Raw genomic sequence first — 17,823 nt, forward strand, 5'->3', positions numbered from 1 at the left:
TTTTTAAAAATAATTTTTACAGGATGCATGGCATTTACAGTTCCTTCCAGGAATAATGAAAGTGAATCCTTACAGGAAAAACAGGACATATTTCACCCTGTCACTGGGAAATTGAGAGTTTGAATCCCAAAGATGCCATAATTCACATACCAATTTCACACACCAATTCCTTCTCCAACGATAAACACTAGTATTAATCAGCCTAACGATGGCACCCATTGAAAAGAGTGTATACCCAAATCTCATTAGTGAGCAGATAACTTCACTATCGTCTCTAATCAACTCAAAAGTGATTCTCATACTGCGGATCCTTTCAACACACTCAGCACCGTTTGACTTTATAACATATAGTTGTGGTAGAGTAATGACTCATAAATCACACTTTCTGGAGTCTGGTTCCTCTCAAGGTTTCTTCCTCATGTCCTCTCAGAGAGGGATCTAAAACTAAATCTAGATCCAGGTTTGTGTAAAACTGCTTTGTGACCTTATTAAAAGTGTCATAACTAAAATGAAACTGAAAAGAAATAAATGCATTTTCATACAGATGTAAATAGTAGTGAACATTCAACATAACTTTGCTTCTTTAATGCTACACTTCACAGAGCAATTCCTCAAGACGACAGAAAATTTAAACATTAATTATTTTTGTAAGTATCATCGCATCCCTCCTCAGGTCTCTGAGTTGTAAGTCGAGGCTGCAAAGAAAGCTCCGATTGGCTAAGCCAGGTCAAGTTCTATGGTGAGTTTGGGTCGTGCGGTTTGCAGTGTGTTTGTTGTTTTATGTTTCTCTTTGACACCTGGCAGGTCGCTGAGGAACAAGTACTCCAAGTTCCTGAGAAGTGAAAAAAACACACACACACACACACACACACACACACACACACACACACACACACACGGTACCAGACAATGAGACTTGAGGTTTTGAATAAACAGAGCCTGAAAACCACAGAGCTGCTTCACCTACGTTAGGTGATGAAGAGCGATGATGCCTCTGTCGGTCACATTGCCACAGGAAACAATCTCCATCGTCCTCATGCTGTTCTGCAGACTCACTGTCTTACTCAGACGCTCCAGACACGCGTCCTCTATATATATACACTTTCGCAGCTTTATCTCCTCTACATGCTCCAGACCATCTACACAGACACACACACAGGAAGGAGATATTTATTTACTATACACTCACTCACTACTTTAACAGAAACACTTCTACCCCTGTTCATTCATGCAATTCTTCAAGCAGCCAATCATGTGGCAGCAGCCTAATGCATAAAATCAACTCAAGAACTTCAGGTAACCTTCACATCAAACATCAGAATGGGGAAAAACAAAACAAAACATGATTTTAGTGAAATATGACTATGGTCTAGTTATTGGTGCTAAACAGGTTGGTTTGAGTATTTCAGACAGCAAAGTATTTCAGTCCTGTGGATTCAGTCTTGTGAATGGAACAGCTTTGTTGATGAGAGATTAGACGAGAATGGTGAGACTGGTTCGAGCTGACAGGCAGGCTATGGTAACTTAAGAAAAAAAAAAACCACTCTTTACAACCATGGTGAGCAGAAAAGCATCTCAGATTGCACAACATATCAAACCGAGAGGCTGATGGACTACAACAGCAGGAGGCCACACTGGGGTTCATTCCTTTCAGCCAAGAACAGGAATCTGAGGCTACAGTGGGCACAGACTCATTTCAACTTGGTAGGTGAAAACTGGGAAAACACCACCTGGTATTTTTCCAATCTTCACCTGTCAAGGAGCCGTGCTCACTAACATGTCTCACGTCTCCCAGGCACAGGTACCATGAGACCCATTCACAAAGAATTTCTGCACATTAAGGGAACTTAAACTCATCAACTCAAACAAATTACTGCAGTGTAAAATGTTTACAAAAATTAGATGCTCCAGTATGCATAAATATTAACCAAGCTCCTTGCACAGGAAGCTGGTGGGGAAGAGGTCTGTAATTTGCATGGATGGATTTGACGGATTTGACTTTGGATGATGGTAAAAGGGGTGAAGAGAAGAAAGAAGATTAAGACACCAGTACAACAGGGATACTGTATCAGGATCATGCTCAGTATCTTATCAGTTATTGTGTGAAGGTGTCACTTACCCAGGTAATCGAATCCACGGTACATGATGCAGGATTCTGTAGCATCGATGGCCTGGATTTTATATCGACCCAGCGGCCCGGTTGGGAGCCCGTTGTAATCATGCTGCCAGCGGTCAAAACCACAGAAACGAACTTTGGCGCCACACCTTAGGAGCCACTCGGCGGCTGCACGGTCCGGACCAACTCCCTTAATCCGCTCATAATCAACCCTGAAGAAAAAAAAAAAAAAGGCAATTCCAGTTTTATAAAACTGTGCAGCAAGTACATCAGGAAAAGGCTATAAAAGGACACAAGCTCTGAATCCTCTCTCACAACAACAAACCATCTAATTTAACTCTGTTGGAGGCAAGACAGATTTTTATTTAAAAAAAAAACCTTCCTCCAAGCCATTTAAGTCACACTCCTAACAGTGCTTCGACTGAATTAGCAAATAAGAAGCGTCTACACATTTAATAAAGCATCAGGGCTGTGCTGTTCTACGAAAATAATTCATGACGGGTTTACACTGGTACCACCCCACAGTGAATTATTTTCCTATAACAGCATGTTCCCAAGTGTTTTATTCTTCTTATACCACAGAAGAATTGGTATGATTTGCCAACTATTGCAATTTTTTTCATTAATTAATGAATAAAACTTAGTCTTTTTAACTGTTCAGAGTTATATTTAATGTCGTGAATTGTACACATGAATGCAATGTAAGACAAGTTAGTTTGTGTTGGCACTTATATTGTAGCAGCTATAAACCTTCATCCCCTCACCAGCTTCGTTTTTCTCTCTTGAACTCAATAAGATACAGCAGAAGGATGAAAGACTTTCCCTGTGGAGGAAAACTTACTGAAAACGTACTTACAAAAAAGAAAATTAAAGAGACAAAAATATGAACTGCTCTTTCTGTGATGAATATGCAGAAAATAGTTTTACACTGATTTTGGCATTGTTCTCACACCAGCAAATTCTGGCAAGGCCAGATTTGTCACTGATCACATTTTTAAAAAAAGTTAACATTATTATTGGCAAATGTGGCGTTTGGTTTCTTCAATAAAATTTTAATTATGTCACATACACGATCATACAGAGTATGACATGCAGTGAAATGCTTATTGCAATGCTCCGTAGGTCATGAGGACAGTTGGGGTGTGTGTGTGTGTGTGTGTGTGTGTGTGTGTGTGTATGTGTTAAAAATAATGAAATATAATAAAAAGAAAATAAGAACATGATGGAGTGGTCTACAGAATATATATTAGCTCTGCTAGATACACTGTTGAGTATACAATATACAGAATATGTATTAACGTATTGCACAAAAGAAATACTGCACTATAACAAGTGTGTTAATGTATATTTTAATGTAGACATTTTCTCCGCGCTCTCACGGAAGGCGGTCGCATTTTTCTGCTCTCCTCTCCTTTTTTTCCTGCTTGTGCTCTTTGTTTCGTCTCGTCTGCCTATACTTTTTTTTTTCAGGAGACTCTCTCCGCATTGAATTTCTAAACTAAAAAAGCATGGATTTGATAAACTGGTCTCCTAACGAAATTGACACAGTTTCTGGGTTCGGGGGAACCCACCTGTCCTGCCGGAACATCTGTGGAGGACATTGGAGATATCTACCTATTCGGAACCATGATTACCAGACTTTTGCTGATTGGATTAGGCATTGCCCTGGTATATTGAGGAAATCAGACAATGGTGACAGCTGTTCAAAGCCCCACAAAGCTGCCCGATGTGATTGAAGCGGTGGGCAAAGCTGTCGGCACTCAAACTGTGGGAGAACTTGAACCACAACATGGTTGTCATCTGGAGACGCTTTCGGCTTTGCAAGGAATAAGTTTTTTGGAGACCAAATGGAATTGAATTGAACAGAAATGGACAGATATGGACGAAATGGACAGATATGGACAAGTGGTGTGGACGTGTAAAGACTGCGTCTGTTCGAAAGACCAAACAATCTCTATCTTATCGACATTCGGCTCCCTGAACAGCACCGGCCTCGATCAAGGCCGTTGCTGGGGAAACATTTCCCCCAGAAGGTCACTGCTGGGAGACAGACACTCTCGTTTCGCATTCCTTCCCCAATTTTCCGCGGTCGCCGTTTTTCACCCCCAGTGTGACAAGCGGGTGCGTGACCAGCGCTGTTTGCATGGCTGCAGGAGCGGACGGCTGCTTGCTTACGCTGGGTTACCTCTACCTCCTCCCCTCCCCTCCTACCCCCTTACCCCCCACCCCTGACTGCCCCCTCCCACACTGTACTCCTGATAGGAGCATAGTGTGTGTGTGTGGGGGGGGTTTCTTTTTTTCCCTCATCTTTTCCTCATGTTACTACTGTGTTTCTTTTTCTTTTATCCCTGTCATCCTGTCCTGTTCCCCCTCTGTAAGGACAGGATGATGGTCAATTTCACTGGTAACAGTGACAAAGGGTTGGTTCATTCATTCATTCGTATACTGCACTAAAATTGGATTGCACAAGAGAAATATGTATAACCATATTACACACAAGAAATACTGCACTGTAATGAGTATATTGAAATGTAGATTGCACAAAGAGTGCAATAACCGGGGGGGGGGGGACAAACTTGTTTTGATAATGATTTTAGCAAAAAAAAAAAGTTTTCATAAACGTAAATTTAGTAATTATTTAACAATTATTCGCCAAAGGCGAAGTGAATATCAGTGAATAATAGCAGAGATTATTATTCACTGATATTTCACTGAGCCTGAGGTGGATAATTGTTTTAGTATAAATACACAGGTGATTATTTTTAAAAATGAAATAAAATAAACTGTGTTAAAAATAATTTATTTCAAACTTCAAAAGCAGCATGGCGCAGACTTGTGTCACTTATCTATGCCGACTCATACAATATACTTTGTTTTGAAATAGACAAAATAAATCACAATTCCACATTGCCTTTGAATAGTTTTAGACCAAACTTCGTAGCATCTTTAGTGCTTTTAGGAACAGCATTTTCTTTCATCATTTGTGATTCTTCTTCACTTACGGTGACGAAACAATTGGCAGCCAGTTTGTCGAGTCACTCGAGGCGATTATCGAGAAATAATCTGAATTTCTCGACCAATTGGCATGCACAATTTCCTATAATCACCTCCATATTTATACTAAAAAAAAGCTTATTTTGTAGTTTTCCTGAATGTGAAACTACTTTCGAATTTGACTAACCAAAAGGTGATCAAAACACTTAATATCTGTATGTTTAATAATATTTTTCATCTCATGTGATATACCCCTGGCTCTTTTGTGGTTGTGCTACTTGTATACTATATCTCGGTTATGTTCTTTTGTTCATTTAAAAAAAAAAAAAAAAAAAGGTGTGTGTAGAGCATTATTACTTGTTGAAGACAGCGTTGAGCCAGCCCCAGAACCCTCTGCTGCCCCCTAGCGGTGAGCACCGGGAGCGTGTGTATAAAATACACCGTGCTGTCCCACTCAGGACTCTCATAGCTCCTGTTTCTGGGGGAGAAAAATCATCAGTTACTTATGAGTTCAACTGCTCACAGCTCACTATGAATCATACTTTATACCAGCTAGTAATGGCGAGACGAAGCTTTATAAAGCATTGAGGCTTTCAGGCGAACTGAAAACAGTTTATTTCTCTAGAGTTCCTGTGTTCATTAGTGACCTCTAGTGGTCAAAAGGATGTAGGCCTGTGTAGCATCAAAAATCCTTTTATATCACAGCACTGAATGAGTAAAATCTGGACCATTAAAAAGGTACAAACAAACAAATATAACCCAACTCGTTTGAGCAAAGTCCAATCAAGGAATTCTTGTCAGTGTATTTTCATCATCACCTAGACATGAACTTTAAATAATATACAGTACTGTGTAAAAGTCTTAGGTATCTTATTTTTTAGTACAAACGTCTCATCTCATTATCTGTAGCCGCTTTATCCTGTTCTACAGGGTCGCAGGCGAGCTGGAGCCTATCCCAGCTGACTACGGGCGAAAGGCGGGGTACACCCTGGACAAGTCGCCAGGTCATCACAGGGCTGACACAGACACAGACAACCATTCACACTCACATTCACACCTACGGTCAATTTAGAGCCACCAGTTAACCTAACCTGCATGTCTTTGGACTGTGGGGGAAACCGGAGCACCCGGAGGAAACCCACGCGGACACGGGGAGAACATGCAAACTCCGCACAGAAAGGCCCTCGCCGGCCACGGGGCTCGAACCCAGAACCTTCTTATTGTGAGGTGACAGTGCTAACCACTACACCACCGTGCCGCCCTAGTACAAACTTTGTTATAGATTTTATTTTCTGACTTCTACATTATCAAAGCAGTCCAAAAACACTTGAAATTTCCAGACATTAGTTTTCCAGAACAAAATTAAATGTTAGAGAAAAATGTTTGTATGTCAGCAAGATAGGTGTCCGTTCGTCTTGGAGGACGATGGCGCAGCACTAGGTGCTGTTGCACTTTCTAGAGTGGCTGAATAGGTCGACTCTGGAGTGGCAGTCTCTCGCACATCTGGCACAAACAAATTCTTGAGGCTGTTACTCTCGCTTTACGATCAGCTCTTTTCGCTTCGAGATGCTCTGCAAGCCGTTTCTCGCACAAGCCCTCCAAGACTCCCGTGAGGCCGCGATGTTCTCCCATGTGTTAGGGTTGATACCCGCCAATTTCAGGTCCCTTTTGCAGACATCCTTGAAGCGGAGGTGAGGTCTTCCAACAGGACAAGTCCCTTCACGCAATTCCCTGCACAAGATATCCTTGGGAATGTGCCCCAAGTCCATACGGTGCACGTGTTCTAGCCACCTGAGACGCCTTTGGATCAGCAGAGTGTGGATGCTTGGAATGCCAGCATGTTCGAGGACTTCCGTATTGGTCAGTCTGTCCTGCCAAGAGAGGTTTTGGATGTGCCTGAAGCAACAGAGATGGAAGCTTTTAAGCCGTTCTTCTTGTCTGGCATATGGTGCCCAAGACTCGCTGCCATACAGTATAGTGGAATGAATACAGGCTTGCTACACGCAAAGTTTGGTGTTCGAAGATAACTGGCAGTTGGACCAAACTCTCTTGTTCAGTCTTGCCATGACACCTGCGGCTTTACCGATTCTTGCACCGACTTCGGCATCCAAGGAGAGGGAACTAGTGATCGTTGAACCCAGATACGTAAAGCTCTCGACTTCCCCTACATAGCTGTCATCAGTGACAATGGCTGGAAGGGAGTCATCACCCTGCGCAAGAATGTTAGTCTTCTTGATGATAATCATTAGCCCGAACACTTTACAAGCGTATGAGAAACGATCCACCAATTGCTGGAGGCCAGCCTCAGGCCCTGTCCACACGGCAACGGATTCAGGTGACTCCGATACAATTGCTTATCGTTTAGGCCTGGCGTCCACACGGCACCGGCGTTTTGGGTGCCCAAAACGCAATCTTTTTGAGAACGGGTTCCAGAGTGGAAAGATCTGGCAACGTTGCCGTTGTGAAGTCGTCTGGATGAGTAAAACGGATTTGTTTACGATGACGTCACAACCACATGACTGTGAGTGCTTCACGCCGGGTAGAAGTGTAACGAATATCACCAGGAAAAAGCCTTACAGAGCACTAGTGAGAGTGAAACACGAGCTTGGATATTATTATTATGTTCAGTGTTAGTTCACAGTAGTAATGCAAGAAGCAGAATAGTGACAGTAATAGTGAAGCAAAAACATGCAATCGTACAAACACTGCAGCTCTACAGCAAAATATTCATTTATAAAATGGTCTGATTCTTAACACCAGTAGTGCCAATGATCTCATTGCAATGCGATGCGAGTTGTCAACAAATCCTATAACTTGGTTCATGAAACGCGCTTACAAAATATTTTCACTGTGAATATTTATTGTGTAATGGTGCAAAGTGAGAGAGAGAGAATAGCCCTTAGGGCAGAGTCAATCCCACCAGCAAAACTAGGGGGAAAAAAGAGCGATCTCACCTCTTCAGATGATGGTTAAAGTCCTAGAATACATTCCTCAAAAAAGCAAATTAATCCATCAACGTGTATATCATTCAATTTATTCCGGACCATTAAAGACGCCGCCTTCCGCGTACGTCATCCTCGCCGCCATATTGGAAAGGTCAAAGTGGAGAATAAAGATTAGCTGCGTTTAACTATACCAACAGGTTTACCGTCCAAACGAGATCACATGGGATTACCTTTCACAGGTGAGAAACAACAAATTAATCCATCAACGTGTAGTATTCAATTTATTCCGGACCATTAAAGACGCCGCCTTCCGCGTACGTCATCCTCGCCGCCATATTGGAAAGGTCAAAGTGGAGAATAAAGATTAGCTGTGTTTAACTGTACCAACAGGTTTACCGTCCAAACGAGATCACATGGGATTACCTTACAGGTGAGATTGGAAAAATACTTTTCATTGTATTTGGTCATTATAATGTAATTTTCCGAACAGATTTTCCTGACTTTGTGGCTAATATGAAGTCTCGCGCATAATAGTTTATGCGCATGCGTCCTTACTTCTTCTATTCCCATACGAAAAAGAACAGTAAAGAACTTATAAGAGTTTACCACTGTCTTAGTAGTTAATCCTTATAAATATAAGGATAAATCCTTATAAGGATTTATAAATAAATATATATGCCATGTATGATTTACTACTGAAAGTGGCCCATTTTGCATTTTCCTCATACAAATTTTTTATGAAAATCTAGTATGAATGAAGTGAACATTGTGCATGGTTTTTACAGATAATGTGTATGATGAATTACACCGTCTTTGTATGCTTCACGTAATGTTTGTAGTTTTAAATTATATTTTACAGTTTAAAATGTATATGCCTTTTATATGTAAATCCACATGTTTGTGTTGGATTTACATATAAAAGGCATATACATTTTAAACTGTAAAATATAATTTAAAACTACAAACATTACGTGAAGCATACAAAGACGGTGTAATTCATCATACACATTATCTGTAAAAACCATGCACAATGTTCACTTCATACATACTAGATTTTCATAAAAAATTTGTATGAGGAAAATGCAAAATGGGCCACTTTCAGGAGTAAATCATACATGGCATATTTACTTATAAATCCTTATAAGGATTTACTACTAAGACAGTGGTAAACTCTTATAAGTTCTTTACTGTTATTTTTCGTATGGGTTGTTCTGGTGTCTCCGAAGGGACCGTCTTACAGCGCCCCTAGAGGTGTGGCATGTGTATTGCATCGTTTTCAGCAAGCGTTGCGTTGCCATATGGACCCGATATTTTACTGATTGTTGCCCATTTGGACGCGATATATTTTTAAATAACATCTCGTTGCCGTTGTCGTGTGGATGTAGCCTCAGGCTACGTTTACACTAGACCGTATCTGTCTCGTTTTCTTCGCGGATGCACTGTCCGTTTACATTAACCCCCCCTGAAAAAGCGGGGAAACGGGAATCCGCCAGCGTCCACGTATTCAATCTAGATCGTATCAGCTCCGGTGCTGTGTAAACATTGAGAATACGCGAATACGCTGTGCTGAGCTCTAGCTGGCGTCTCATTGGACAACGTCACTGTGACATCCACCTTCCTGATTCGCTGGCGTTGGTCATGTGACGCGACTGCTGAAAAACGGCGCAGACTTCCGCCTTGTATCACCTTTCATTAAAGAGTATAAAAGTATGAAAATACTGCAAATACTGATGCAAATACTGCCCATTGTGTAGTTATGATTGTCTTTAGGCTTGCCATCCTTCCACTTGCAAGTAATAAGTGATATGCGCTGGGATCTCACACACAGCGGCTCAGTCCCGAATCGTGGCTTGTTCACTTCACTCGCGCGCTCTGTGAGCTGCGCAGGGCCGGAGTGCACACCCTCCAGAGGGCACTCGCTGTTCAGGGCGGAGTGATTTGGAGCGCAGGATGCCTGCGGAGCCGAGCGTATCCGCGTATTGGTGTTGCTGTGTGCACGGCTAACGGTTTTAGTGTAAACGCGAATCGTTTTAAGAACGTTAATCTGATGATCCGCTGATTCGACGTAATGTAAACGTAGCCTGACAACAGTGTCAGACAACAGTGCTGCGTTGTCAGCAAACAACAGCTCACGAATGAGGACCTCATTAGTTTTCCAGCACAAAATTAAAATGTTAGAGAAAAATGTTTGTACTGTATGTCAGTAAAGAAAGCAGAATAGACACTTTTCAGACAAAAACAGAATGAAGGCTGCTGGGTTTTGCTGCAAAAGTAAGAAGTAAGTGTGACAGTCAAAGTCTCCAGAAGAACTGTGGCTGGTTCTGCAAGAAGCTCAGTGAAACTTACCAGATAATTTCCTTATAAAACTGCACACATTGTACATGAGACTACTATTTATTTTAAAAGCAAATGGTCGTCTCACAACAAATATTGACTTTTATTTATTACGTCTTACTGCTGTTTATACTTTTTTAATGTTAAAACATTTCATTATTTTTAACCTATTTTTGGTCAACAGCATTTCTTTACACATGCCTAAGATTTTAATTTCATTATTTATGAAGGCAACTTTGCTCTACAGCATTTCTTTGCATGTGCCTAAGACTTCTGTACAGTGCAGTGTGTTGATAGAGACAGCTTTCTGGATGTTGAAGCTTCAACAAAGGAAAACAACACAAGTACTGAAAGCTGCACGTGAAGGTGTCCTACCTTTCAACACACACACACCATTCAATTATCAGGCAATCAATTCTGGTAAAAAGTCTTTTATTTTGTACTCATTTACTGTACTACTAAGTAAAACGAGTGTATTTCCTTCGCATGAGCCAAACTTATTGATTGATTGCTTTATTCTGAACACTAAAGAAGATATAAAAACAAACAAAAAAACAAATAAAAAAAATGCAATCATCAAAACATCATAAACAGAATAGCGTAGCCACAAGGCAATAACATAGTAATGTTCAGAAAGGATTAGGAAGAAGTAAATAACTTATTAAATCCTAACCCTCTATACCACCGCTAATCAAACGTCACTTTCCACCATAATAAACTATATATACACAAAAGAAAGCAAAAACAAACAAACAAAAACAAACAAAAACATACCAACATAGTATAATATCGCCCAAATCAAATCTCATATATATATATATATATATATATACACACACACATACATACATACACACACACACACACACAAATACTTATGCTATGCATATATACACACATACAATACATATATACAGTACATACATATACACATCCATACGTACACAGACACCCATATCATAATTATGCATATTATGCTTCTATATATACACACACATATATATATATATATATATATATATATATATATATATATATATATATATACACACACATATATACATACACACACATATATGCGCGCACACACACAAATACTCACTTTTTATACAATATATCCGAATGTACCCATACCCACATATATACACTTATATTATCAATAGCATGTTATTGTAACTCCTCCTCCCTATACCTCATAAAGATCTGTTCCTTATACCTTTTTTTGAACTGGTTTATAGTTGTACATTTCATGAGCTCCACATTCAAATCAGCACATCATTTCCGAGGAAAACAAACCACATTCAGCTCAAAACACCAACATATTAGTGTGAGATCATCCTGTTAAATTCACCATCATGCAGAAATTATACACAATGACTCACCTGGTATTAAAGTTCAATTAAAAAAATAAAGTAAGTTTATCTATAAAGTCCGATAGTTCACCTTTGCCAGTGTTATTTACATTCTACCGCCGCCATGCGCCTCATTCATGACCTTTCACCTCACGCCAAGTAACGTCATCACGTTCTGATACCCCATTGGTCAATTCACGCTCAGCCAAAGAGCGTTACCAACAAATAGAGGTTCTACTATCTTTTACTTCCGACTACACAAACCAAGAGTCGAAACAGATATAGATACACCACACACCTTTTAAACTTCACTGAGAATGAACGCGCTCTGTTGGTCCAAAAACACTAAAACTGCAGGACGCTTTTTTTGTGTACAAAAAAGAAAGAAAAGAAAAAATAACTTCATCGTACTCACTAGATTCTTTCTTTCTCCACAAGTCCCTTTACTAAAACAACTCTGTTTGCTCACTTTTGAAATTCAACTTAAAGGGCATATCCTGGACCAATTTAGTGGTTTTTTTTAATATGAAAGAATGTCCCTTTACACGCTCATCCAGAAGGGTAATTTTGCACAAGGCCATCTGTCTACAGCAGAAAAAAAAAAAAACGCGTCTGGAAAAATCCCAAGGGAGTCTGGAGCCAGATTCGTGACGTTACCTGCGTAAGCGCCAGCAGGCTGCGCGAGCTTTGCACGGTTTCAGTGCACAGCCTGTGTAGACCAAGCGCTCCCATTTCTCTCTCATTGTCCGGTCTTTTGGAAAACGATGAGTACTAATCCCATCAAGATTGGTGTTGCTACACCCTCCTACGATACATCTGTTAACCATTTTAATAATTCCGCGATAATGTTGAAGAAATTTGCAGAAAGCCACCAGGTCGTTTTCTCATAAACAAACCAGCGCTGATGTAGGATTCAGAGGGAGGCGTCCTGCACGTGACGTCACGAAAATCAATGTTTACCAGGAAATCCAAATGCCAAGTTTTTTAGAGGTGGACCAATTCGCCTCAAATGGCTTGATTTCAACTGAATTTTTCTGGTATTGCGCAAGGTAAAAAAATTGCACAAAATGCAAAATGTGACAGATATTTGACCAAAGTTTAATATAAAATAGGAGAATTACATTGATCTTGCTCCTGAATTTACCCATGATATGCACTTTAAAGCAGATACGCAGAACCTTTATTTTTAAATAAATTTCTGAGTGGATAGTATCTCCATCCTTGACTCTTGTATGCTGCATAAATGGAAATTTAAAAATATATATATTTTTTGAGATTTAAAATCAACCGTAAATTTAGCATTCGAACTGCCCCGCTGAGCCAGCCAGCCCTGAGCGTGTGACGTCACAGCAGGAACCAGTTTTAAGGCCGAGGCCTTTTACAGCTATAGACCAAAGTCATATAAATAAACATTTATGGTGAAAGTAAGAAATCCCGTTACCGACTTGCTCAACTAAGACTGATTTGACTTCATTGATTGTGGGTTGACTCTCATTAAAACAGGATAGGTGTTATAACTTATGCAACATACATGTACATGCATGCATTTTCACTGATAAAACATAAAAGGCTAATTAAATAAATCAGATGAACTGAGACAATCACATTCTGAAGCTGAAGCAAATTAAATAATCTTATACTGGCAACTTAACTCTTTACCCCTTAAAGCAGTTGCTACAGCCACCCTTGTATATGTATATACTGTTCACCCTGAGAACATATTTACAAGAAAAAAAAGTCTAAAGACAAGTGTAGAGGCTCGTTCGTAGTGAGACCTTGAGAAAAGTGCTATAGCTTACACTGACAAAGTCTCTGTCCCAAAGTAACTGTTTCCACTCTCAGTGTCCATGTGCCTTGCAATAAATCCACTTGAAACGTCTTGAAAGTTGAACTTTAATCCTCGTTTAACAATTACAAAGGTTCTAAGATACAGAGAGTCAGGTAAGAAAAACTGTTCGCTTCCACGGCTTCTCGAGATCTCCCCTGAGAAGCGTGAGACCGTTCTTATACAGTGGTGCTTGAAAGTTTGTGAACCCTTTAGAATTTTCTATATTTCTGCATAAATATGACCTAAAATATCATCAGATTTTCACACAAGTCCTAAAAGTAGATCAAGAGAACCCAGTTAAACAAATGAGACAAAATATTATACTTGGTTATTTATGTATTGAGGAAAATGATCCAATATTACATATCTGTGAGTGGCAAAAGTATGTGAACCTCTAGGATTAGCAGTTAATTTGAAGGTGAAATTAGAGTCAGGTGTTTTCAATCAATGGGATGACAATCAGGTGTGAGTGGGCACCCTGTTTTATTTAAAGAACAGGGATCTATCAAAGTCTGATCTTCACAACACATGTTTGTGGAAGTGTATCATGGCACGAACAAAGGAGATTTCTGAGGACCTCAGAAAAAGCGTTGTTGATGCTCATCAGGCTAGAAAAGGTTACAAAACCATCTCTAAAGAGTTTGGACTTCACCAATCCACAGTCAGACAAATTGTGTACAAATGGGGGAAATTCAAGACCATTGTTATCCTCCCCAGGAGTGGTCCACCAACAAAGATCACTCCAAGAGCAAGGCGTGTAATAGTCGGCGAGGTCACAAAGGACCCCAGGGTAACTTCTAAGCAACTGAAGGCCTCTCTCACATTGGCTAATGTTACTGTTCATGAGCCTACCATCAGGAGAACACTGAACAACCATGGTGTGCATGGCAGGGTTCAGGGGCGGACTGGCAATCTGTGCGTTCTGGAAAAGTCCAGAACGGCTGTCCGGTCTATGGCCATCGGCCCTGTTCAATAACCAAAATTTTCAGTCTATCAACTAACAACAGGTGGCGCTAAGATGATAATTTATCCGTCAATCATTATTCCATAGGCCTAAAAGCCAACAAAGAAGAGTAATGTTAATGTCTGTCAACAGAAAGATGGCAAGCAGAAAACGTAAGGAGAAAGGTGGATGGGAAAAGTTAAAACAAAAGAAAGTGAAGTCACTTGAAGAAGATGCTTCAAAATGTAGAAAGCTCACAGAGTTTTTTGGCAGCAGTGCAACTGCAAGCAGCAGCAGTAACGTTCATGTCACGTTATCACCGAGCGAGACTGAGAACCAGGTGGACATTCAACCTGACCAACCACATGCTGATGATGATAGTCATGATGAGGGGCAGGCAGCTGAGGGAATTTCACCGGAGGAGGAGGTACCGATAAGTGACAATAAAACCATAGCATAAAACAGGTTACGTAAAGGCCACTCATAGACCCCTCTCATAGTAGGCCAATCTTCTATTGACTGGATTTGCGGTGTGATGATGAGAAATACTGTATGTGGTTTATTGCTGTCAAAACAAACACGTAACTACCAAGCAAGCCAATTATAAATAGATAGGCAAGCACAAATGGCCGCGATTTCATATGTTTACCTCTGCATAATTCATGCAGATTAGGCTCTTTACGTTCAAGAGAACCAAAGCTCTAGCCTATCATTAACCAAAGGTTTGAGGGGGAGAAGTGTTTTCCATTTTGGCACTATTTATCTTTGTCTTCTCTTTCGTGGTGCGTGGTGGAATGTCTGAGGAATAGGCTACAAATGTTGTTTGAAGGATGATTGGTTGAATGGTATTATAACTAATCACAGCAGCATTGCATTGTGCAATTTGTTAATAGCCTAATTTTCGATCTGTTTGTCAGGCTTACCTACCAAAAAATCAGCATAATATTAAAACTATAAAATGTGTCAAGCAGGCTAATTCTTACACAGAATAGACCTAAAAGGCTAAAAATGTCATTGGGATTTAGGAAAAACCTCAAAATCTGTTTTATTCTTCTTGTCTGTAGCCTAGGTATCAAATCCTATGTTTATCCAAAGTTTTGGCTGGATTTTAAAAATAGAATTTTGAAGTATAAGTACAGGTTTAAAGGCTGTCATTCCAAATAATACTATTGAACAAATGTTACTCAAGCATATGTCAGTGCACAGTGTGAAGGGTTTTCCTAGATGCCATTGCATAGTTTAGATATAATCAACAATAGCATCCAACTTCTCATCTCATTATCTCTAGCCGCTTTATCCTTCTACGGGGTCGCAGGAGCCTATCCCAGCTGACTACGGGCGAAAGGCGGGGTACACCCTGGACAAGTCGCCAGGTCATCACAGGGCTGACACATAGACACAGACAACCATTCACACCTACGGTCAATTTAGAGTCGCCAGTTAACCTAACCTGCATGTCTTTGGACTGTGGGGGAAACCGGAGCACCCGGAGGAAACCCACGCGGACACGGGGAGAACATGCAAACTCCACACAGAAAGGCCCTCGCCGGCCCCGGGGCTCGAACCCAGGACCTTCTTGCTGTGAGGCGACAGCGCTAACCACTACACCACCGTGCCGCCAGCATCCAACTTCATCTTTTCAATTGTTTGTTTATTCAGGTTGAAGATAGTGGCAGCTCAAAAGATGACAGGGAGAGTCCAGGAAAGTGCCAGAATGAGGGATCAGTGCCCCAATATTTCAGCCGCCCCAGTTCAGACAGTTACAGCCTGGAGCAGTTTTTCAGTTACCACCCCCAGCAAAAGCCCAAAAACCTGTCTCTACAAAGATTGTTCAGCTGTAGAGATGGTACTAACCGTAAATGGCTTACATACTGTGAGGAGAATCACACACTGTCTTGTCTGTAACATATTTCTCTTTAAAATGCAAGCATAGAAGTGACTGTAAAATAGCAGTATAAAAGACAATGTCTATGTTCATTTTTGTTTAGGAGATGCAAGTGATGTTTAGTCGTTCTTGAATATTAGACGTTCTTGAGTTCTTGAATAAACAATCATAAATAGTTCATCTGTGTGGGTTTTGTTATGACAGACAATATACCACTCTAGCACTTTACTATAGCACTATAGTATAGTATACTATAGTATAGTGGGCCTATTTGGGGGGAAAGTCCAGGGCCGTTTTTTGGTCCCAGTCCGTCCCTGGCAGGGTTGCAAGGAGAAAGCCACTGCTGTCCAAAAAGAACATTGCTGCTTGTCTGCAGTTTGCTAAAGATCACGTGGACAAGCCAGAAGGCTATTGGAAAAATGTTTTGTGGATGGATGAGACTAAAATAGAATTTTTGGTTTAAATGAGAAGCATGATGTTTGGAGAAAGGAAAACACTGCATTCCAGCATAAGAACCTTATCCCATCTGTGAAACATGGTGGTGGTAGTATCATGGTTTGGGCCTGTTTTGCTGCATCTGGGCCAGGACGGCTTGCCATCATTGATGGAACAATAAATTCTTAATTATACCAGCAAATTCTAAAGGAAAATGTCAGGACATCTGTCCATGAACTGAATCTCAAGAGAAGGTGGGTCATGCAGCAAGACAACGACCCTAAGCACACAAGTCATTCTACCAAAGAATGGTTAAAGAAGAATAAAGTTAATGTTTTGGAATGGCCAAGTCAAAGTCCTGACCTTAATCCAATTGAAATGTTGTGGAAGGACCTGAAGCGAGCAGTTCATGTGAGGAAACCTACCAACATCCCAGAGTTGAAGCTGTTCTGTATGGAGGAATGGGCTAAAATTCCTCCAAGCCAGTGTGCAGGACTGATCAACAGTTACCGCAAATGTTTAGTTGCAGTTATTGCTGCACAAGGGGGTCACACCAGATACTGAAAGCAAAGGTTCACATACTTTTGCCACTCACAGATATGTAATATTGGATCATTTTCCACAATAAATAAATGACTAAGTATAATATTTTTGTCTCATTTGTTTAACTGGGTTCTCTTTATCTACTTTTAGTTCTAATTCTTAACATATGAATTCTGATTCTAATTCTAATTCTTTTAACCTTGCCACATATTATTCATCATCTTAATCATGAAATAAACTACTTATATGAAATTACACACTCAAATTAAATTATATATACCTTTTAACATAAATTGTAATTCACATCTATATGAATTCTACTTTGGCCGCTACAACAAGGTTTTGACAAGGTTTTAGACAAGGCATCATATGTCGTCATTATAGGATATACACGGGGTCGTCATATGTCGTCATTAAGGGGTAAAGAGTTAAACACACAATACAAGTT

The 17,823-nt window shown here is 40.3% G+C and overlaps 1 protein-coding gene across 3 annotated transcripts; it reads right to left on the reverse strand.

Annotated features, from left to right (window-relative positions):
* Positions 1-551: 551 nt before the first annotated feature.
* dmac2l (distal membrane arm assembly component 2 like) lies at positions 552-11,892 on the reverse strand. Of its 3 annotated transcripts, none has more exons than XM_060926209.1 (5): positions 11,833-11,892; positions 5,468-5,588; positions 2,120-2,328; positions 968-1,139; positions 552-832 (listed from the first exon to the last, which is right to left on the reverse strand). In XM_060926209.1, the coding sequence occupies exons 2-5, from the start codon at positions 5,575-5,577 to the stop codon at positions 718-720; spliced, it is 606 nt and encodes a 201-aa protein (XP_060782192.1). In that variant the 5' UTR covers positions 5,578-5,588; positions 11,833-11,892; the 3' UTR covers positions 552-717. The 3 variants fall into 3 exon arrangements, with proteins under 3 accessions (XP_060782192.1, XP_060782193.1, XP_060782191.1); XM_060926210.1 differs by having other exon boundaries at positions 5,468-5,582; positions 11,772-11,887; XM_060926208.1 differs by having other exon boundaries at positions 11,772-11,887.
* Positions 11,893-17,823: the final 5,931 nt, after the last annotated feature.

This window comes from Neoarius graeffei, chromosome 7, assembly GCF_027579695.1.
Source record: "Neoarius graeffei isolate fNeoGra1 chromosome 7, fNeoGra1.pri, whole genome shotgun sequence".
Taxonomy (NCBI): Eukaryota; Metazoa; Chordata; class Actinopteri; order Siluriformes; family Ariidae; genus Neoarius; species Neoarius graeffei.